The 22,457-nt window shown below is 38.9% G+C and overlaps 1 protein-coding gene and 1 long non-coding RNA gene across 2 annotated transcripts; both read right to left on the minus strand.

Moving 5' to 3' along the window:
• Positions 1-215: 215 nt before the first annotated feature.
• On the minus strand, positions 216-2,916 carry LOC115920313. Its single transcript, XR_004062328.1, has 4 exons — positions 2,839-2,916; positions 2,077-2,140; positions 1,423-1,499; positions 216-809 (listed from the first exon to the last, which is right to left on the minus strand). It is a non-coding gene; the product is annotated as an uncharacterized LOC115920313 (long non-coding RNA).
• A 61-nt stretch (positions 2,917-2,977) lies between these two features.
• Positions 2,978-21,844, minus strand: LOC586465 (bactericidal permeability-increasing protein). Its single transcript, XM_030976133.1, has 13 exons — positions 21,619-21,844; positions 19,896-19,995; positions 12,662-12,787; positions 11,264-11,331; positions 10,737-10,830; positions 9,658-9,709; positions 9,072-9,135; positions 8,260-8,348; positions 6,792-6,971; positions 6,247-6,312; positions 4,033-4,200; positions 3,526-3,600; positions 2,978-3,010 (listed from the first exon to the last, which is right to left on the minus strand). Exons 1-13 carry the CDS (start codon positions 21,791-21,793, stop codon positions 2,978-2,980), a joined length of 1,290 nt encoding a protein of 429 aa, XP_030831993.1. The 5' UTR covers positions 21,794-21,844.
• Positions 21,845-22,457: the final 613 nt, after the last annotated feature.

Consider the following 22,457-nt stretch of genomic DNA (forward strand, 5'->3'; position numbering starts at 1 on the left):
TGTAGTCACATTCATTCTTTGAACTCTTTCGCAATTTCATTTCCATTAGATGGTAATATACGACGTTCTTTCCACAATGTGCTGTCACTGTATTATGGCGAAATATTTACATTGCAATCGCAGCTTCAAGAACAGCATTGAATTTATTCGGATTTTACACTATATCTTGAGCATACGAATTTTTTTTTTTATTAAGCATACGAATGATTATATGGTTTATTAAGCATACGAATGATTATATAGTTTATTAAGCATATGAATGATTATAAAGTTTATTAAGCATACGAATGATTATATAGTTTATTAAACATACGAATGATTATAAAGTTTATTAAGTATACAAAAAACTGACCCAATACATGTATTTCTAGCAGGAAAATTGGTACATATAAGTGAAAATCGAATTCTTATTGTAAATATGCATTTTCCGGTATTAGGCCTACTTATGCCATAATGTGAAAGTGATGATACATAAGTCGTGACTTTTACAGCTCGAGAAACCCTTCGTGAAATTGAAAATGTTATAGGATATCTTTTATATTTACATGCATGGACCACACCCTTAAGTTATTCTCTGGCGAAAATCATTGACAGACAATCGCCATTAAACCACCACCACTACCAACAACAACAACGTATCCTAGCTTAATTTATAGAATCGTGTAGTAAGTCCACGATAGAAGCCACGTAACGTGAATTTAAAGGCCTACATGTATACATATGGCCAGCGAGACAGACCAACAAAGTCGTTAGGCGGCATTGGCCGATTGGTGCGTGTGAACGAGATCAGTTCCAATCTTCAGGAATCCCTGTAAGACCCAAACAAGAAAATAAAAGGATTGGTCTTTAATTTTATGTTCATTCTATTTAGTATTCAGCTCCGTGTTGTAGTAATGTGATGAGTTTAATTTCAGTTTACGTGAATATTATAGAAACCTAACTCCTAGCTCCAAGATAAACAACAGTCCTTGCAATGTAATGTAAGCATTGACAGCAGGTTTCAGATCCTAGCAGGGAGGTGGGCGGGGGGGGGGGCATAGGGCATACGGACCCCCCCCCCCCCCCCACAACCAAAATATAACCAAAAAAATCGTTTCCCTAAAGGCATTCAGACCTTTTTTCCTACATTATCATAATTTAAAAATACCTAAGTCCTCTCGATAAATTAGAATGCGGGTGGGATGTCAGCTATTTGGGGCATTTATTAATAATGCCTAGATATCGGAAGTTGCTTCATTCATTAATAAGAAGAGAATTAAATCTAAAGTTGCACATCAATTTAGTTGAATATATCAACCATTAATAAGAGACAACACAACAACAAAAAACATTATGACCTAATACCAATTTTTTTTAAAGACTTGAACCTAAAAAAGATATATACAAATATTAAATTAAATAAAAAAACACATTTAGTCTTACCAATCCCGGTGTGATGGATGTATTTGCCATCTCAAACCCATCCATTTTGGGCAGAGGAACTCCAGCCACGCCCATTCCTGTTAACCAAAAACAACGGCATGATTAAAATCATTACGCTCATTCTCTACAAAAAATGATGTACTAAAAAGTTCCCTCCATTATTTGGTTGATCATGGTCACGTCATCACAAGTGTCATGTTCACATAATAATATTTCAAAGGGTGCCAACAGGGATATTGCAATTTCTTAGGTTGATTTTTGTTTAGGGCTTTATACGTTCGTGTTATTACCAGTAAGTAAACAGTGGTAATACAAATACACCTTTAGAATTAATAAGTACAAAGAAGAACCATATAGTAATCACTAGGCCTACTATTCATTAATTCCGGTATGTTACTTATATTACTTATTAATATCACATATTGCTATTTGTGCTAGGATGAAGGATATTTTATAGATAAATTAATCAGTTGATTGATTGATTGATATATTTGACAGTATAACACATGAAAGCTGATACTTTAGCTTATTTCCATCCTTCGCAAACGCTACGCTGAAATTCTTTCAAAATGTTACAAAATGACGGGAGAAACCACTCTGAAACAAATCATACTGGGTTGTTAGATCCTGAAAATACTGGTAAGTAGGTCTTACGATTTATCTTTGGGAGTATGAACAACTTGATCGCCATGTCGACTTTTTTCTGAATGCTAGAGATCTGCAAAACAAAGAAGAAAGAATAAATGTATGTTATGTCCCGTGAAAATAATGTTCGGATTACATAATACGCCATTGTCAAGTTCACACCTTTCAATAGAGTACCGAAGCTGTGACATCATACAAATCTATTTTTAGAATTTCTCAATTTTTTTTCTTCATTTTCCAAAAGAGCATCAAAAATAATGTCCATCAATTGAATATGTTAAGTATTGGCTGAGGTATGACCATCTGAATAAATAGATGTCCTATGGGAACTCAGTGTTTATATAGTGCTATGGTTCCTAATGTTATGAACCAGAGCACTATAACACTGAGTTCCCTTAGGACATCTATTTATTCAGATGGTCATATCTCAGCCAATACTTAACATATTCAATTGGTTTTCGACATTCAGACATTATTTTTGATGCTCTTTTGGAAAATGAAGAACAAATTGAGAAATTCTAAAAATAGATTTTTGATGACGTCACACTTCACCACTCTATAAGTGACGCACAAGGCGACGCAGGTGACGCAGAATTGACGCAGAATTGCCTTACTATAGGTTGATTTATCGAAAGTAGTTGCCATCGCGTACATCGCACTTGGGACAAAAAAAATTAGGTACTTATTACTGTCCTTTTCACCATAACTTATCTTTTAAGAGAGTAAAGAGCGATATCATGATCAGCATGAATTTATGAATGGTCAACTCACCTTAATAGGTCCCACTTCAGAGCGCCCCTCCTTCAAAGTGGTTCTATGTGCGAAAGAAAATGATGACAGCTATTCTAAGATTTCCGTTAGAAAGATTCATTTTTAAATTCTACAATTTATTTCTCCACTAAATTAAAAGTCACCACTCGTTGTTTCCTCCTGGACTCGATCGCTGAGTGGTTTGCAATGAGATAAAATCACAATGCTATACTTATACACCTCTACACATATTACACAGTAACTAAGTTCGAGTTTTCGTGAGATTTGAAGATCTATATTTTAGACAGGTTTACTCGGTTTGGAATCTAAATAAAGTATTTAATTTGAACCCACATATACATCTCTCATCGAATTTCGGGGAGCGGGGGCTGAAAAATGTACTGACAAGAGAAAGATAATTGATTTAATTGAAATAAAACTAAATCAATATATTGACACTTGGTCCAAATATTTTAATCAAGATCAAGGCTATACAAATAATGAAACAGGAAAGGAACCTCAAAATAAGACTATTTAAACTCAGGATAAAAATGCATACACAAAAATGAGGATAATAAGGGCTCATCATATTCATAAACGAAATACCAACAACTGAATAAATTCTCCATTTCTGAAAGGGGTGTTCAGATCACATCAACTCTTTTATATTTGATGCAAATAATTAATCTCAGTTTTAATGGAAATTACCTGAAAGAGGACACGACCCACGTGATGTATCATGTTGTTGCCCTTCGTCCCGACAGTCAAGTCCACAGTAATGGTCTGTTAATTAATATCGAAAGATAAATCAGAGACATGCCATAAAGTCCCTGGATAAATCTTTGGGACCACAAATTCAATAGATCTTTATATATTTTTTAAAACTCAGAACCATACCAGAAAGAAACTACATGTTTTTTAATCATATTTTGAGGTGTAGGCCTAAGACAAATACTTTCAAATATCTATCACTCTCTCACATAAACTCTTTCTTGGTTTCTCTCTCTCTCTCTCTCTCTCTCTCTCTTTCTCTCCGATATTTTGTTTTCTAATATCACGTAAGAAAGCTAAAAATATTAGAAAGTAACATGAAATGTTATCTTGATTTTAAATGAAACTGAATTATAAATCTCATAATTCTAATAAACCGATTATCCTAAATCATACAGTGCCTAATAATTCCTGTCACTTTTGTTACCAACTAAAATAACATACCACGCCGAGTGTAAACAGGAAGGTCTTGGTCATGTTCGGCTGTACTGCGTATGGGGAGCAATCGGCGGTCAAGACGGCTTGGATGCCGTTCGGAGTGATCTTGACCGAGGGAGTCTTTGTGCTGTTCAGACTAATCCACATCGCCATGTTCGGGTACAGCTTGCCGATCTGAAAGTTTCCTCGTTTAAAAAAGGACAAAACAGATTGACAATTGACAGATTGACAATGTAAATGTGTGCCTGAAAGCAGTGTGTAAATTGCTGCCTTTACAGTTTGTTTACTGTATTCACACTTTGTGAGACAGTGTGATATATACCAAGGACACAAAAAGTATTGTGTGCACATCACATCTTAAAATGGATTTATAGTTTTATCACTGTGTTGATATTGTGAAGACAACTTGTATCCCATATTCACAGTGGTATGACAGCTTAGTCATAATGTGATCAACATATGGTCAGACTGTGTTAACACTATTTTTACACCTTAAGTTACAATGTGAACACGGTCAAAATATATTTTTTTAAACGAAAAAACAAAAAAAACGGAGTACCACCACAAAGACGATTTGGAACAGTTTAGAAGTGTGACAGTGCTGTGTTCAAACTCCTCGGTGACATTGACTTTCCACAAACTGTTTCCACAATATGCTAAGTCGTGTGAGAAATAGGGGACCAAAAGTGCATTTGATTCATATTTCAATATATCTCTGTATTTACACGGTGGCTGTATTCACACTGTACATAACGTGGCAGTAACTTTGTTCACACTGCCAATAGTATACATGACAATGACTTTGTTTACAGTGCCCACAGTGACATAGTGTGACAATGACTAGTTTACACTGCCCATAGTATACATGACAATTAATTTATTTCACACTGCCCATAGTGTGACGATTACTTTGTTCACATTGCCCATATTGTGACAATAACTTTGTTCACACTGCCCATATTGTGACAATGACTTTGTTCACACTGCCCATATTGTGACAATGACTTTGTTCACACTGCCCATATTGTGACAATGACTTTGTTCACACTGCCCATATTGTGACAATGACTTTGTTCACACTGCCCATATTGTGACAATGACTTTGTTCACACTGCCCATAGTGTACATGACAATGAATTTGTTCACACTGCCCATAGTACATGACAATGAATTTGTTCACACTGCCCAGCGTGTACATGACAATAACTTTGTTCACACTGCCCATAGTGTACATGACAATGAATTTGTTCACACTGTCCATATTGTAACAATAACTTTGTTCACACTGCCCAAAGTGTACATGGCAATGACTTTGTTTACACTGCCCATATTGTAACAATAACTTTGTTCACACTGCCCAAAGTGTACATGACAATAACTTTGTTCACACTGCCCATAGTGTACATGACAATGAATTTGTCCACACTGTCCATATTGTAACAATAACTTTGTTCACACTGCCCATATTGTGACAATGACTTTGTTCACACTGCCCATAGTGTACATGACAATGAATTTGTTCACACTGCCCATAGTACATGACAATGAATTTGTTCACACTGCCCAGCGTGTACATGACAATGAATTTGTTCACACTGCCCATATTGTGACAATGACTTTGTTCACATTGTCCATATTGTAACAATAACTTTGTTCACACTGCCCATAGTGTACATGACAATGAATTTGTTCACACTGCCCATATTGTGACAATGACTTTGTTCACATTGTCCATATTGTAACAATAACTTTGTTTATACTGCCCATAGTGTACATGGCAATGACTTTGTTTACACTGCCCATAGTGTACATAAAAATTACTTTGTTCACACTCCCAATAGTGTAACAATGAATTTTGTTCAAACTGTCGTCGCACTATGCTCAACATAGTGATACCCAGTGGAAACATCTCAGGGAGGTCACAACATTTAATTTTCTTCGTTTACAAAGTGTGGTAGTGACTGTGTTCATGCTGTGACAGTGACTTTGTTCACACTATTCGAAACAGTGTAATGTACCATGGAAACATTGCATTGTAACCACAGCACGCATTACGTTGTACATTTGTGTTTGGTATACCACAGTGTAGCCGCAGTGACTGTGTTTTCCATACTGTACAGTATAAATCTGTTTATACTAATCAAAACACTGTGATAAAATGTGGATCATCGTATTAGGATCACAATTTACATTCCTGTTAAAGGAATGGTGCGTTTTTACCTGCGGGATGAGCATCTTTATAGCCATGCTTGAGGTGTTGAGGTATTTCTTCTGTTCTGGTGGCACCTTCAAAGAATAAACAACAACAATAACGACACAAGAATCAATAGAACGCGTGAATTGAATGAATACATAATTATGTGAGTCTACCTAATCAGTATTACTGCACTGTAAATAATAGAATAATCACACCTATTATTGCAAATAAAGTGACCTTATTGAACTGACTTTGAAAAACCAAATGCTCTGCTCTCTTCACCGTTTATACTTTACATCTATTTTGTAGCGATTATTATGACGCATAGGCGTAAGAAAGCGTATTTTCTTTAAAAAAATAGAAGATTTACATGAAAATGAATACAGATATTTCAATGTTTGTTGTTAAATTGTTAAATCAAATTAAATGTTTACATACTTCTGGTATTTGTAAGTAGAGAGAAATGGCATATTTTTAAAGAGAGAGATTGACAAAGAAATAGTTACTTGTCAAATTCGATAATGAAGTTTACTTTAAAAAAAGTTAATTAAGTATTGTATTATCTCACGTTTTCGGGAGTCACAGTATGCTGCAGATGTCCGGTTTCCTGTAAGACGTAACCGGCAGAGTTGGGCAGGTAGTCGGTTACCCACAAGAACAGCATCTTCGAAGTCCGATCCGAGTCTTGTGGTATCCCGGGTATTGGTATCGGGCATTCGGCCTTACTCCCAATCGGATACACTTCGCCCTGACAAGATATTTAAGAAAAATATTGCTCAGACCTAGGAATATAATCAACGGTCTCCTGGGATTAGGAATAAGGAGCCAACCAAAGTCATTTAAAGTGGTAAACACGGTCGTCCATATTGTGGAGATGTAGGCGACTCGTTGACAGGTTAAAAATCATTATTTTTCGATCAAAAATTTCCACTGTTTGAACTCTTTGATAACGTACACATGTTTACCGTTTTCAGAGATATTATACAAATATACACTGCCTTGAGAGGTTCTGGTTAAAACTATGCGCAAGAGGTGACTCCAATAGTACTATTTGCTGAGGGGCGCAGCCCCGAAGCAAATGGTACTTTTGGAGTCACCGAGGCCCATAGTTTAACCAGTACCTCGAATAGAAGGCATGGTATATTTGTTTTATATCCTGCATCAAAAATTTATTGTAAAAAAAAAAAAAAAAAAAAAATTAGAACAAAAAAATGTCAATTTTGATCTAAAAAGATTTAAAATATTTTGTTTTCATTAAATTAAGATTTGAAGAAAAAAAATTGATTCAATTAAAAAAAAAATTCACTTTTTTTTTTCCAACTCCCAAATAGTAAACCAAAATAGTACTCTCATATAGTACTTTCTAAAAATAGCTCAAATATTTTTGGTCATGTGACAAGCTCTCAACCAATCAAAAGCCAACAAATTTTTGATGCAGGATATAATACATGTTATTAGAACAATGTATCAATGAAATAATTATATGATTGGGTGGTGCTTGTAAGTGTCGGCTTGCATGGTGATGTAGATATACGGTAGGCTTGCGGGTGCACCATGTATGTGTTAGAGAGAGAGAGAGAGAGAGAAAGAGAGAGAGGGGATTGAGGAGTCCTGAAAAAGGACTCTCGGTAATCTTTCTTGAGGATGTGTAGTCCTGAAAAGGACTGTTTGTGTAGTCTTGAAAAAGACTGTTGGTTATCTTTCTTGGCTTATAGTCCTAAGGAGAACTATAGCGCTTGGAGAGGATGAGTGGAGGGAGTGACTCGAAGTGTCGAACAGGTTGACTATCCGTCGTCAGGAGTAACTACACAAACAGTCCTTTTCAGGACTACACATCCTCAAGAAAGATTACCGAGGGTCCTTTTGTCAGGACTCCTCAATCCTCTCTCTCTCACATATGGTGCGCCCGCAAGCCTACTGTATAAGAATATGATTGTTGCCAATCTGGAGAACCAAATGTGATCAATATAGCCCATAGATATATATATTAATAATAGCTCTATGATATAGCCCTAAAGATATTTAAAGGCCCATACCTTGTGAGCGGTGTCGACAGAGCCATTGAAAGATGGACTTTGGACGAGAGAGTAGTCAAACTTGAACATGTCTTTGTAGGGCATAGTCACTGTTAGAGAAAAAAAGAAGAAAACTTTTCAGGACCGTAATAAGGAAACGCCTACATTATGAACAGCAAGCGCATCTCAAATTTATGCAAAGGGAATCTATATGTACACTGCATGATGAGAAAAGATCATGGATATTGAGCAATGTTACATCATGATTTCCAGACAGAAAATCATAATAATATTTGCTGCAGAGAGATTCATCTTTGCCTTGTGTTCAGTGACTTCAGTCAGAATTGTGAAAGTTTCAGATAATATTGTCAGTGTCAAACATAATTACAATTCATTTAGAGAAATTGTTGTAGATTTCGCAGGTATCATCATGTTTCAACCTCATCTATTGATCTGCTAGAACTAGATTTCTCGTTTGTTTAGATCCATCAGTTATTCAACAAATGCCTTATACAAAGCTTACAAACAATTACTTAGCCATCTCATTGATAAGCTAGAAATATAATTACAGTATTTGAAAATTATTGAAATGCTGTCCTATATAAGAAGCCCGTATTTTACTAAAATTTAAAATCGACGCAGGGTCTATATAGGCTTCAGTTCAAAATCAGGAAGTTAGTGTAAGGTCTATAAGTTCCCCTTTCGTAAAAGACGGATTAAATTGTAAAGTGGTCCAATATACAGTCCTATGAATTATTTTTCGATGAGAGTTTAATCATTTAGTAAGCCCAAATATTTGTCTATACATGCTTTAGCTGATATAACTGTTTTACCCTTTAGCGCTCTCAATTTGTTCTCCAGATCCTGATTGATAGCTTTGTTAACACTGCTGCAGACCTGATAAAAAGAAATATAATTAATATAAATAACCACATTAATCTTACTCTAGGTAGAAAGAAAAAATTATAGTGATGTCGACAATATGATGGAAACGCTCTTAAAAAACATTTGTTAATGAAAATCACAGATTCTGTATTATTCTGTATCATGTAAATTTAATTTTTATTTAAAAGTAGACATGCAAGAAGGGCCCTCATTGTAAAGCATTCATTTGCTAAATGCAGCTGAATATTCATGAACACATTTTTCAATCATAAACTCACCTTTTAAGAGCAGGTTCGTCATGATTTATCTCCCCCCTCCCACAAGGAAGTTTAAATTAAGCCCCCCCCCCCTCTCAATTTGATATGACTGATTTTTGTTTACTACCTGCAATTCCCTCCCTTGTGAGACCTCTCTCGATTTAATAGTCTTCTTTTCTTCCTGATTTTCATATTTGTGTGCAACTTTCGTACACTCTACCCCCCCCCCCCCCCTCCCCAAGAGAGAGAGAAAAAATGACGCCGGCCCTGAATTTACCTGTTGATTCAAGGTCTGTTTCAACTGATCGGCGACCTTATCCTCAAACATCCTGAAACGATTACCATAACGATCATATTGTTAGAATACTATATCGAGAAGATTCAACAGCACACTCTCACCCGACATCATCTCATAAGAGAAACTAAAATAACTACAATAATAATCACGAAAGTTAGCTTAGTTTTATCCATGACCGGTGCTTTATTAAAGTTTCCCATTCACCCACTCCTTTAATGCCCGTGCGTATACATATCCATAACCAACGTGAATATGTATAATCAATAATAATAACTTGATTCGTAACAAGAGGAAATATGATAGGCTTATAGAGGGATTTCGGTCAAACTTTTGAAAGTAGGAGGGGGGTGTGAACCACATTTCTGATATAAATTCAGTGGCGGATCCAGCTGGCGGGAAGAGGGGGGGGGGCCCAATCCGTGAGAAAATATTAGTTGCGACTCAGCCACCGGCGTCAAGGGCGGGGGTGGGGTAGCCAAATCTTAATACAAAATTTAGTGCCGACTCAGCCGGCCGGCGAAAAGCGGGGGGGGGGGGGGGGGCGCTTTTGTTTTTTGTTTTATAAAGGTTAACTTTACGTTATTATCCTATTTTTTTACCGTTTGGGGGGCTAGGGGGGGGGGGCCGGGCCGGAATAATCGCTACGTGGATCCGCCCCTGTATAAATTTGCCATGATTTTTCCAAAAGTACACCCCTCTATAGGTCTTTAAAATGTCTGATTATTCGACAACGAGATTAAAAAATCGCGATGCAAATGTGTGTGTGTGTGTGTGTGTGTGTGGGGGGGGGTGGCTCACAAGTAAACCCTCCGGTTAATATCGGCCCCCATCCCGACCCAACATTTTTTTTATTTTTTTTAAATTTTTTTGTAACATTGACTTGCAACTTAAGCATGTTTGGGTATCAAGCCCTTATTACACAAAAAGTTTTCCCGGGAATGTTACAGCGGTTATTGTCCTAGGGAAAAAATTATCTGGGAAGTTTAGTCGTCCGGACTGATTATTCACGTGGTAGTTGTCCGAGGATTTACAAAAAAAGAAGCTAAGTTAATACGTACCAAGCCATGCCCGCGTCAAGATTGACATGGACATATCCGACATAGAAATAACAGTATTCAGCACTTGCCGTAGGTCTGCCGGTAGAGTCCACTCCTGGGGGGGGGGGGGGAGAAAATAATGCGAGTAGTGTCGGACCCAGTGCACACGAGGCGTTATTGCAAATACGCTATTCAAGGACATTCAGCCATAAAATAGTAATAATAATAATGATATGTGTTGTTTAACCAGAGTAGCATCAGTATCAATACTGTTCTCCCTGGAGGCACTGCAATCAGTATTATTATCTCAGCTTTTATTAGCTGAGCTCAAGCAACCGAGGACTTTCTTTCTACCGGTACCCATTGAACACATGGGTGGAGAGTGGCAATCGTAGATTAATGTATTGCCAAAGGACGTATTCACTAGACCACGACAGCTCTACATACATGTAGAAGTTAGTACACAAATATGTCATTGCCTTTTGTGATATTAAAGCAACATTATTTTCTCCTTCTGCGAGTTTGAGAATGAGAATAGAACTGCTTACCGATTCGTATGGTAGCATCGAGGGAGATATCTGCAAGTTTGGCATCGAAGTCTCCATGATGAGTAAACCTAAGAATTTAAGATAATTATTTAATGTTATTCCGTGACTATTCCAGTTTTACAACTAGGCTTCAATAACTATTAATACCATTACTGTTTCTACTGCTGCTGCTGTTACTACTTCTACTACTACTACTACTACTACTACTACTACTGCTACTACTACTACTACTACTACTACTACTACTACTACTTATACTACTATACTACTACTACTACTACTACTACTACTACTACTACTACCACCACTCATGCTAGTACTATGATAAACTTGCTACAACGACAACGACGGCTGCGAGCGGCGATGACTACAAACTACCTCTTTTTTCTTCTGCATCAATTCCTCCTGGTCATTTTCCTAAACTTAAGGAACCGATTATGGCAGGGTAGGGTAACAGAAAATTATTGCCTAATTTTTTGCCAATAGATTGCCAAATATGCTTGAAGAATGTTGAATGAGTCGATTTTATCATTCTGAATAATCATGATCTTAAGGGGTATTCCACCCCCCCCCCCTTCCCTACCCTCCGTGGGCTGCACTAATGAATTAGCGATGCAATATTTTTATGGCGCGATACAATATTTTATGGCGTATTATAATGATCATTGGGGTTATAAAAGTACTAATATATTCACAGCGTGATTGTATTTAATCATCGTTTCGAGTGGGCTTGTTAAAAAGGCTTTCGATCTTACAGTCAAACTATCACCCTTAACACCGGAGATGTAAATGATTTTATACACGGCATACCTATCCGTGCGAATGACAGGGTTAATTGTGCAATTGATTACCAAGCGGCCACTTTCTATTCTTCTTTATCGACAACTGAGAGCCATCTAGAAACTGAAACAACGTCTCAACACTAATTTGTATCATGGAGAGCCGCACGTACGTGTAGCTAAATATCATATGACTGATGGGTAAGAGTTCCTTTTGTACCCCCCCCCCCCCCCCACGAAATTGCGTTATTTAGCTCTTAAGCCGATCATTCTAAAAGAGGGCGATTTTTTTGTTGATGGGGGTTGAGTAAAAAAAGGGTTGAGTAAAAAAGGGGTGTAGTAATTTGTTGGGGTATCATAAAAGAAAATGAAATATTAAAAGAAAATGATTACAAAAAAAAAATGTTCTTGTTGTCTTCTTTCTATCAAATCTCTTTCACGCTGATTCCTTCTCTCTGTCACTCTCTCACTTCCACTCTCTCTGTCGTTGTCCATTGTAGCCTTCGATATCAAATCAATTCTAATACAACGGAAGAACATTATTAAAACAAATATTTTAGGGAGCATATATGATTGGGGTCGTACCCCCGTGGCTACGCCCCTGGATGTACATACTTACACAAAGTCGTAACTGAGATCCCCACGCAGGAAGAACGAACCCTTTCTCACATGAAGCGACATGCCATCACTGGACGGGGTGTTAGGATTGATGGAGGCAGGTAGCCCAAAGGAGACGATCCTGATACTACACACATAGGAGAATAAAAATGTTTACTAATGTATTTTCAAATATGCATGATTCTTACAAGAAATCTTCGTTTCTACATTTGTATTTCCTTCACCTGCTTTGTATTACAGTTGTTCTATGCACTGATGGAATCCACTCTGCATACAGTAGTTGTTGCTATGTCTAACAAGGCTCTGGCAAATTTTAGAGTCGTTAAAGAAACCTCACCCCAAAGAATGAGTGTAGGTATTTTGAAAAATGAAACCTATTCCTGCCCTTTGATGTACAATACTTCTTACGACAGTGTACAAGAGATATATAAATGAAGATATTCTTGGCATGATGTAATGCCTCTGAAATCATGACATGGGCCCAGCCATTTCTTGATGATGTGACGAACTAGGCAAACTTGTACATGTAGTATACATCAAGCTTTAATTGGAAAGACTTTTTATTTCAATAGCAAAACCTTTACTTTTCAATGGGGAAAATTATAGCTGATAAGGTAAAATCTATATAAAGAATACATAACAGAGGAACAGGGGCGTACGCAGGGGGGTGTTTTGGGGGTTCAAACCCCCCCCCCTTTGGTATTTTAATGTATGTAAACCCCCCTAAAAAAACCTAAAACCCCCCCCCCCCCCCTTTGGCTTTTTTTTTTTTTTTTTTTTTTTATTAAAAAAAAAAAAAAAAAAAAATTATACCCACGGCTAACCTAAATAAGGTGACCTTACCCCCCCCCCCCCATACGTAAAAAAATGTCAAATTTTGAAATTTTGAGACCCCCCCAAAAAAAAAAAAGTGTCCGCTTACCCCCCCCCCCCCCCCCCCCCCCCCCCCCCCCCCCACTGAGCGACTTTTCGGCCATCCCAGACCATGGTCTGGGGTGATCCGGGATGGTCCGGGATGTTTTGTTCAAAAAAGTGTGATGCTTTTAAGCTACAGTCCCATATACGTCCCGGACCGTCCCGGACCATCCCGGACCCCATCCGGGGTGATCCGGGATTCGATCCGTGTTGACACCGTGTTGGCACCGGGGTGGTCCTGGATGGTCCTGGATGGTCCTGGGCGGTCAATAACTCACTCCCGGACTGCCACGGATCAACACGGACCGCCCCGGCGCCACTACGGATGACCCCGGACCCAGCACGGTGGCTACACGGATCACCCCGGATCAAACTATTGTCCCGGACCGTCCCGGACCACCCCGGCAGTTTTTGACCGTCAAAAACATCCGGGGTCGACTCCCGGACCGCCCAGGACCATCCAGGACCATCCAGGACCATCCAGGACCATCCAGGACCATCCAGGACCACCCCGGTGCCAACACGGTGTCAACACGGACCGAATCCCGGATCACCCCGGATGGGGTCCGGGATGGTCCGGGACGGTCCGGGACGTATATGGGACTGTAGCTTAAACAAAATGTTGTTCTTGACAACCTGAAAGCTTGCCCGACATAGCAACAAGTAATGTATGCAAACTGGATTCCAACTATACAGTAGTTCATTCATTAATAACAGGTTAATGGATAACTCGTCACTAGGCCCCCAGGAAAGAAACATCTATATATTTGAATGTGTTAGTAAACCAGTCTATTGTAGAACAAAGGATAAATGCAGGTGAATGAAATGCGCCATCACCACAGTACACACTATGAACATCACTGACAAAGAAAGCGGACAAAATATACAGTTCCTCAGGTAGACAAAGGAACATCCCTTCACTGCTATTATGTACAAATGTGTAGAACAGGTGTCACATGCATATTCACCTTTTTACATAAAAGCAGGGAAGGGATGTCCCTTTGTCTACCTGAGGAACTGTATATTTTGTCCGCTTTCTTTGTTAGTCATATTCATAGTGACACCTCGGAAGGAGGCATCCATAAAATTATTTTAAATACATTACTTGATATGTCGCGCTGAGAAACTGTACGTTCTTCTTGCTTTTTATCTCGCTCATACACTTTGTCGGGGAATCTTGTAGATTATTGGGCAAGAATATAATATATCTCTCAGAATAATAACAGTTTTTCTTGGGATGAGGTCTCCTTTAGTTATGAACAAATTTTGTCCAAGAAGTATGCATGATGTAAAGATACAGGTCTACAACGGGCTATATGACATTGTTTAAAATAAATTTAATATAAACTGCTCAGTGAATGAAAACAAACATCGTAGTCTGGATAGTTGGGGCACAATAAAACTCATCAACATCAATATCAGCAGTAATCTATACGATCTATTCTATACAGCCATGAGATTCTAAACTGATTGCAAACTAAGAGCTCTAGATGTTATCGATAATATTTTAAGTTTATTTCCTTGTTTCATTTTAGCGATTACTACACAAAGACTGACATTAATTTTATCAATTAACCTTTCTATACTTACATGTATCATATACATCGGGAAAAGATGCAATTATACTTTCTACTTTCTATATTCTACAAAAAGAGAAAGCATCTTAAGTTCCTCATCGTACATCTGTGAAGTAATACCACATCAATGAACTTGTTCATATCCTGTTGGCCTATGCATCAACATCAAAATGTCTTAGGGAAGTGAAGATACAAAATGAAATTTAAAATAAGATAAAAAAATGAAGGGTCACCTTAAGTTTAGGTTCCATGACACATGCTCCGCCGACGATTGCTCCGCCGACATTTGCTCCGCAAAACGCGACAATTGCTCCGCGACATTTGCTCCGCGACATTTGCTCCGACGTCAAATGCTCCGCCGACAGGTGCTCCGCCGACAGTTGCTCCGCCGACAATTGCTCCGCCGACAGTTGCTCCGCCGACAATTGCTCCGCCGACAATTGCTCCGCCGACAGATGCTCCGCCGACAATTGCTCCGCCGACAATTGCTCCGCAAAACGCGACAATTGCTCCGCCGACATTTGCTCCGCCGACATTTGCTCCGCCTGAAGCGACACTTGCTCCGCCGACATTTGCTCCGCCGACATTTGCTCCGCCGACAATTGCTCCGCCTGAAGCGACAATTGCTCCGGTGACATTTGCTCCGCCGACAATTGCTCCGCCTGAAGCGACAATTGCTCCGGTGACATTTGCTCCGCCGACAATTGCTCCGCCGACAATTGCTCCGCCTGAAGCGACAATTGCTCCGGTGACATTTGCTCCGCCGACAATTGCTCCGCCGACAATTGCTCCGCCGACACTTGCTCCGCTCAAAAATTGCCCCGTAAAATACAAAGGCTACTACGACAATTGTTGCTCCTCCCCAAAAGTACCCCTTAAAAGACAATGCTCCGCCAACAATAAAATTGCTCTCCGATCCAAATGTGCGGCCTCTTGGAAGATATGAATGCTCCTCTGGTAATTAGTGCAATAAATGCTCAGCCGTTTTTTGCTATTCCCCATGTTTGATTAAAAAGAGAAAATCAAGTTATAGCTCCTTATGCAAGTTCTCCGGCGAAAGATAATTACTCCGCTCAAAATCTGTTTCATGTATTACTCATTAGCTGATCCAAAGCTCAAGGCTATCTCTCTCTCTTTCTCTCTTGCTCCTCCTTTCCCTTTTTACACCCTTTTCTTGTCTTCTTGGCTCTTTTCTTTCCTCTCATGCTATTAGTCTTTTTTCAATTTCATCACTTCTTCTCTTCTCCCCCTCTCGAGTTCTATTTCTCTCGTGAAATTGAAACGTAATGTAGTACATTCTTGTTTAGAATAGTATTTTCAATAATATCCAGTCCGTTTTCTATAGGTTTCTTTCCTTCAGTTAAGTGTATGTAGCTTTACTATAATATTAGTGTGTAAAACACCCCGTCTCATTCGAGTACTTTGTTTTCACTGACTTTAAGGGACTCACGGAGCCACCGGAAGAAGAGCAATTGGCTTATTATGAAGAACTAACATCAAACTGCAACAGAATGATTTGTATAAATGGGAATAAGCAGAAAGGCTACCATCTAATTTTCCCGTCTGAATGGGTTCTCTTCTCTGCGTATAAGTGCCCTTCAAAGCTTATTTTGATCCCTCCCCTGTTGTTTTCTAGAACTTCCATGATGAACTAGTACATTGTAGTAAGATGCATGTGCTTGCTTGGATTGAGGTTATTTCAGGTCTTACATATTGATGAGCTGTTTGAAATTAACTAGGAGGTATGCGCGTATTGGGGAATGTGGCTTGCTGCTCTACTTTTTTTTTAAAAACTTCCCACGACATGTAATGAGTGTTTAGTGTACATTATATGGGACGTACAGTGATAGATGGAAAATTATTTCAGTATATTCGAAATGACTTTTAGGTAACTCCTTTTTCCTCCCACTTCATCAACATTCATTCATTTCATTTCATCTACATTATTTCATGAAATGCATTCAGAAAATGAAGAAGAAAAAAAAAGAAACGAAAATAACCCGTGTAAAAAAAATATTGTCGGCGAAGCATTTGTCGTAGTACTAGTAGCATTTGTAGTTTATGGGACACTTTTTGGGCGGAGCAATTGTCACCGGAGCAATTGTCGCTTCAGGCGGAGCAATTGACGGCGGAGCAATTGTCGGCGGAGCAAATGTCGGCGGAGCAAATGTCGGCGGAGCAGTTGTCGCGTTTTGCGGAGCAATTGACGGCGAAGCAAATGTCGGCGGAGCAGTTGTCGCTTCAGGCGGAGCAATTGTCGGCGGAGCAAATGTCGGCGGAGCAAGTGTCGCTTCAGGCGGAGCAAGTGTCGCTTCAGGCGGAGCAAATGTCGGCGGAGCAAATGTCGGCGGAGCAGTTGTCGCGTTTTGCGGAGCAATTGACGGCGGAGCAATTGTCGGCGGAGCAATTGTCGGCGGAGCAATTGTCGGCGGAGCATCTGTCGGCGGAGCAATTGTCGGCGGAGCAACTGTCGGCGGAGCAACTGTCGGCGGAGCAACTGTCGGCGGAGCATTTGACGTCGGAGCAAATGTCGCGGAGCAAATGTCGCGGAGCAATTGTCGCGTTTTGCGGAGTAAATGTCGGCGGAGTAATCGTCGGCGGAGCATGTGTCGGGTTACCTAAGTTTAACATTAACCGTGCGGTCATCGGTAAAGTTTGGGCTCAACCATGATTGACATCGGTTGCTTTCTCAGCCTCTCTCCCCCCCCCCCCCCCCCTTTTCTCTCTCCCCCTCCCTCCCCCCCTCTCTCTCTCTCTCTCTCTCTCCCCCTTTTCTCTCCCCCCTCCCTCTCTCTCTCTCTCCCCTCCTCCTCCTCCTCCCTCACCTCTCTCTCTCTCTCTCTCTCTCTCTCTCTCCTTTTCTAGGATATTTTTTTCGCCTTACAATTAAACAATGATTGGGGTGGGGGCACGCCTTTTTTTCTACGCCACTATTTTTCAATCATCAAGCAAACTTGGTTTCATTGTAGCAGTAGAAACAGCAACAGGGAAGTGATAGCTTGATTGTGTTTCCCCCATCTACATTTGTCATTAATGACCAAGCTCCACTATACATTATTTGGTATTTCCTCCACTTTGGAACTGACACCCAAGAAGAAGACGTACTAAGTACACTACATCGCTTTATCCAATTCGAAAACGACTCACTTTAAAAGTCCTTAAAGAAATCAAATTTCAATTATTCGTCCAAATAAATTGTAATTGCAGTGGGGATTTCTTTCTCTTTCTCTCTTCCAGACTTGGTTCTAGCACGTTATTATTATTATTAACTTGGACTTCGATATTTTCTATTTTTTGGACGTAGGGGTGCTTGAGACCCGATCCCCCTCTAGAACCACTATGGCTCTCTTCCCCTTCCACTTTTCTTTCCCTTTCAATTGTCATACTCTTTATTTCCAGCTGATACGAGGAAATGAAACAACCCTCTTTGATCATGCCCACAGTCTTGACAGCTGAGACAAAAGGCATCCACTTAAAGAAATAATCTAAAAAGAAAGCAAAATGATCAGATCAGCTGACTAATAACAGTTTGACCGAAACCAAGGAAACAATAAGCGATAAGAAAGTAACTCATTTTTTAAAGTTGTCATAACTCTGCGTAACTATGAGAATTTCAATTGGCTGAATCGGTAATGTCAATGTGACAAATTTCTCATGTGTTCCAACAACTCTTATAGATATAATGACGCATATTTCAAACACTCATACAACCTTCTTCTTATGGTCCAGTTTATTCAAACTCTCGCCATTCTGTTTCTCTTATTTCGCTGCTTTTCATACACAATGAATGAACTCGTTATTAAAGAAAGTTGGGTTGGCCTTTAAGCAAAGACGATACCATGCAAGCATGCATGCTCTTTAGAAGTTACTAACTTTACCTTGATTTCTCTGAAGTTGCTTGTTTCCTCATCTTTCAAAGGAAGTATCAAGTTCTAGAGTGTGACGCACTAACATTGCATTGATTGTTCATAATAGTGAGTAAAATAATTAGGCAAACGCCTTTTCTTTCTTTGTTGTTGAAGAAAATGTATAATGTCTGACTGAGAAAGAAGAACAACAAAAATGAGGAAATAAAGGGAATAGTCCCGACTCCGTGCATTGCACCGTTTAAATGCGTTTTCTACAGCCACAGTGTAGAGTGATTTTCGGGGAATTGGTTTCCAGCAACTCTTTTATAAACAACCCATTACTGTCTAAAAAACAGTATTTAAAAAAAAAGGAAATTATTTTAAGCTTATGTTTTATTACAATTTCTTCAGATACGTCCTCACATCTTCCATGAAGCAAATGGAGTCAATTTCACTGTGCAGTTGAGTTTTTGCTCTTTTACCCAATATTTTTTTCTCATGTGTTCAGGTAATTGTGAAAAACTAGGTTACTAGTAGTACTAGTAGTACTAGTAGTACATGTATGATACAACTTAAGTGAAATTTTGCCATCAAATTTTGTTGGGCTCCCAACACTTTAGAGGGGCCTTAAGCGGGTTTAACAAAGGAAGGCAGTAGATCGAGGTCTAAGTTTTCCTTGTTAAACAGTCATGACGGGGCTATACCCTGTTTAAATAAAACGGAATAAATAAATAAATGATCTTTAAAAGAGTCCAGGCAGGGTCGGACTTAATGAATTTGTAGAATATAAGTTTTCCTTCGTTAAACATGATCATAGAATCCATTTTTTTTTTCAGGTTTAACTGAATTAGAAAGTGGAATGTACTGACCAATTTTGTTCTTCTAAAAAGCTTACTTTGTTGCGGCGTAGTCGATGGGACCAGCTGAGCCGTGCTGACTAGGAATATGCATTTCTCGGATGTGTTTCTGAATCGTCTCCATGCCGATATCTCTGACTGTAAGAAAATTGAAAACAGAAACATTAATCAGGGTCAGAATCACTCAGGATTCGATAGTAGTTTAACCCTATTTAGCCCGGGGGGGGGGGGGGCTTTAGAAGCCCTCCCCCTCGACATTTTTCGCGATAATTTTTTAACGCAAGAAAATCTTGCACTGAAATTTTGTGACTTTTTTCTTTCGAGTCTTGCGCATCTTTTGAAAGAAATTTTTCGAAAATCGGACCTACCATTACAAAGTCACGTATCCTTTTGTCTTTGCATGTCAGCCCGAAAATCGCTCATTTTTGTGATTTGTGTACAAAACATATGGAAATCTCATTTTTCAAATAAAGAGATAAAGCATTGGTTATTTGGTCTTTTTTTATAGTTGAGGTGTTTATTTTGGGGTCAAAATAGTTGAATTATAGTTGGAAATGAAATAAAACAACAAAAACAATAAAATACATGAGTTAAACAAACGAAGAAATACATAAGAAGTTATCAAAACAATAGATAACATAAGAAATAACCCTGGTTTTTCAATTTGTTGCGTTGTATTATTATTCCAAATGGTCTAACAAATGTATGTAGTGAGAAAGAATGCTTAAATATGAATAATGTCTGATTTATGGGCAAAAATGTGAATTGTATGATATTTGCATAAATTACCATAAATATGCAAATGAGTGAATTTTTCAAAAAACTGAAATTACCATAGTATTCTATACACTTCACTTGACATGTATGCAAATTTTCGCGGCGATCGGGCGTTTCACGGCCGAGATCATAGGGCGGGGGGCCTTAGAAGCCCCCCCCCCCCCCTGGGCTATGCAGTTTCAAAATAGCCCGGGCTAAATAGGGTTAAGGTCTCAAAAGGTTCTTCAATTGTAACATTTTTAGGTTATAACGCTTTTAAGCATCAACAAGTTTTTATGGCCCGAATTAACAAAGGAGGTTGTAGACAAACCTCAGACTATTACTTAGGGGATTGCAACCACGTCTATTCGACAACTAATGGTCGTCATTTTCCCACTAAAAAACATTTTCAAGCCCTTTCGTTTTGAGGGAAGTTCTAAATTAGTATTGTCTTTCAAATGCCGTTGGAATTTAATCTTTTCCTTTTTGGCTTGCAAATGGGACAAAGTACCTTTAAGGTCATATCGGGATATTTGAAAGTTAAACAGATTTGAATTCTTGAGGTGAGAGATAGACATGAATGTTTGAACTCAATCGGTTCACTAATATTTAGATCATTATAGGTTCAGTAGTCGAAAGGGATACATTTAACAAGATGAAATCCGTAATGAAAAATAGGAACTTTACTATGAAATCCAAATTTCGTGTCTCAAAGTCAAATGCCTGGTCAGTGCATCTCTACGGGTATGAGTGTTCTTCTTCTTCTTCTTCTTCTTCTTCTTCTTCTTCTTCTTCTTCTTCTTCTTCTTCGTCTTCTCCTTCTTCTTCTTCTTCTTCCAGTGTAAGTGCTGCTTCAAGGTGATGAAGACAAACACATTTAATCTCTGTACTCACCAAAATCTCCAACAAACTTAAAATTGACCCCGGTCAAACTATTACATAATGAAATACATAAAAAGCCTGAATTGACTCAAACAAAACTCAGTTTCTTGGTATTATACTCACAGAAGTCCAGACCCTTTTGAGTGATCCTCGCCTTGAAGCCTGGTAGTTTGTTCCAGCCAGCCAGCTTCCACTTAGGGTAGTCCCCGATCGTGAAACCTTGTGTCAGTTGGAGCAGGGCGCATCCGACCACAAGGCCCACCAAAATATGGGAACTTATTTTCTTCAGCGTCGCCATTTCGAACGAAAATTTGTTTGTAAACTGCGCTGGAAGAAAATCGCCCTTCTAGCTCTCCTTGCTTCTAGCGCCGAATGAGGAAGGAAAAGATCTGCACTCGACTTTTAATATAATCAAGTGTCGCAACTGAGATACATTAATTATCATGGTTTGTGTAAGTAGAAAGACATTAGATTCGTTTGTAATTCATGTTAATCATTGATCAACATAACTGACAGGGGCGTCGCTAGAAACTTCATTCACGATGGGGGGGGGGGGGGGGGGGGGGGGGGGTGGGGGGGGTAAAGACCATTTTTGTCAACAGGAAAGCAACATTTTGCTAATGACCACAAATACAAACACAAATTTAATTCATCGAAGATCGAAGATATTACATATTGATAAAGTTTTCCCCCAACAGTTATGGATTTTACGCCATGATTTTGTCGTAGCGCTTCATAATAATAATTATATATAGTGCTCAAAGTTAGCAATTACGACAGTTGTAGCTATAATAGATGGTGGCAAGGGGCACATATAAAATCAAAGATAGAGAGAGAACAAAATTCAAAGAGAAAGAGAGATACTGAGATACATTGAGAGAAAGTGTGTGTGTGTGTGTGTGTGTGTAAGAGAGAGAGAGAGAGACAGAGAGAGAGAGAGTGAGAGAGAGGGAGAGAGAAAG

The sequence above is a fragment of the Strongylocentrotus purpuratus genome, unplaced genomic scaffold, assembly GCF_000002235.5.
Source record: "Strongylocentrotus purpuratus isolate Spur 01 unplaced genomic scaffold, Spur_5.0 spur5_scaffold_8, whole genome shotgun sequence".
In the NCBI taxonomy this organism is placed as follows: Eukaryota; Metazoa; Echinodermata; class Echinoidea; order Camarodonta; family Strongylocentrotidae; genus Strongylocentrotus; species Strongylocentrotus purpuratus.

Excerpts from the sequence above, each read along its gene's own strand:
- LOC586465 (XM_030976133.1), bottom strand. The coding sequence starts at position 21,793 with ATGGCGACGCTGAAGAAAATAAGTTCCCATATTTTGGTGGGCCTTGTG. Across the intron at positions 9,710-10,736 it reads CTTGACGCGGGCATGGCTTG|GATGTTTGAGGATAAGGTCG; the intron begins GTACGTATTAAC and ends TAATCGTTTCAG. Across the intron at positions 3,601-4,032 it reads TCCTGTTTACACTCGGCGTG|ACCATTACTGTGGACTTGAC; the intron begins GTATGTTATTTT and ends ATTAATTAACAG.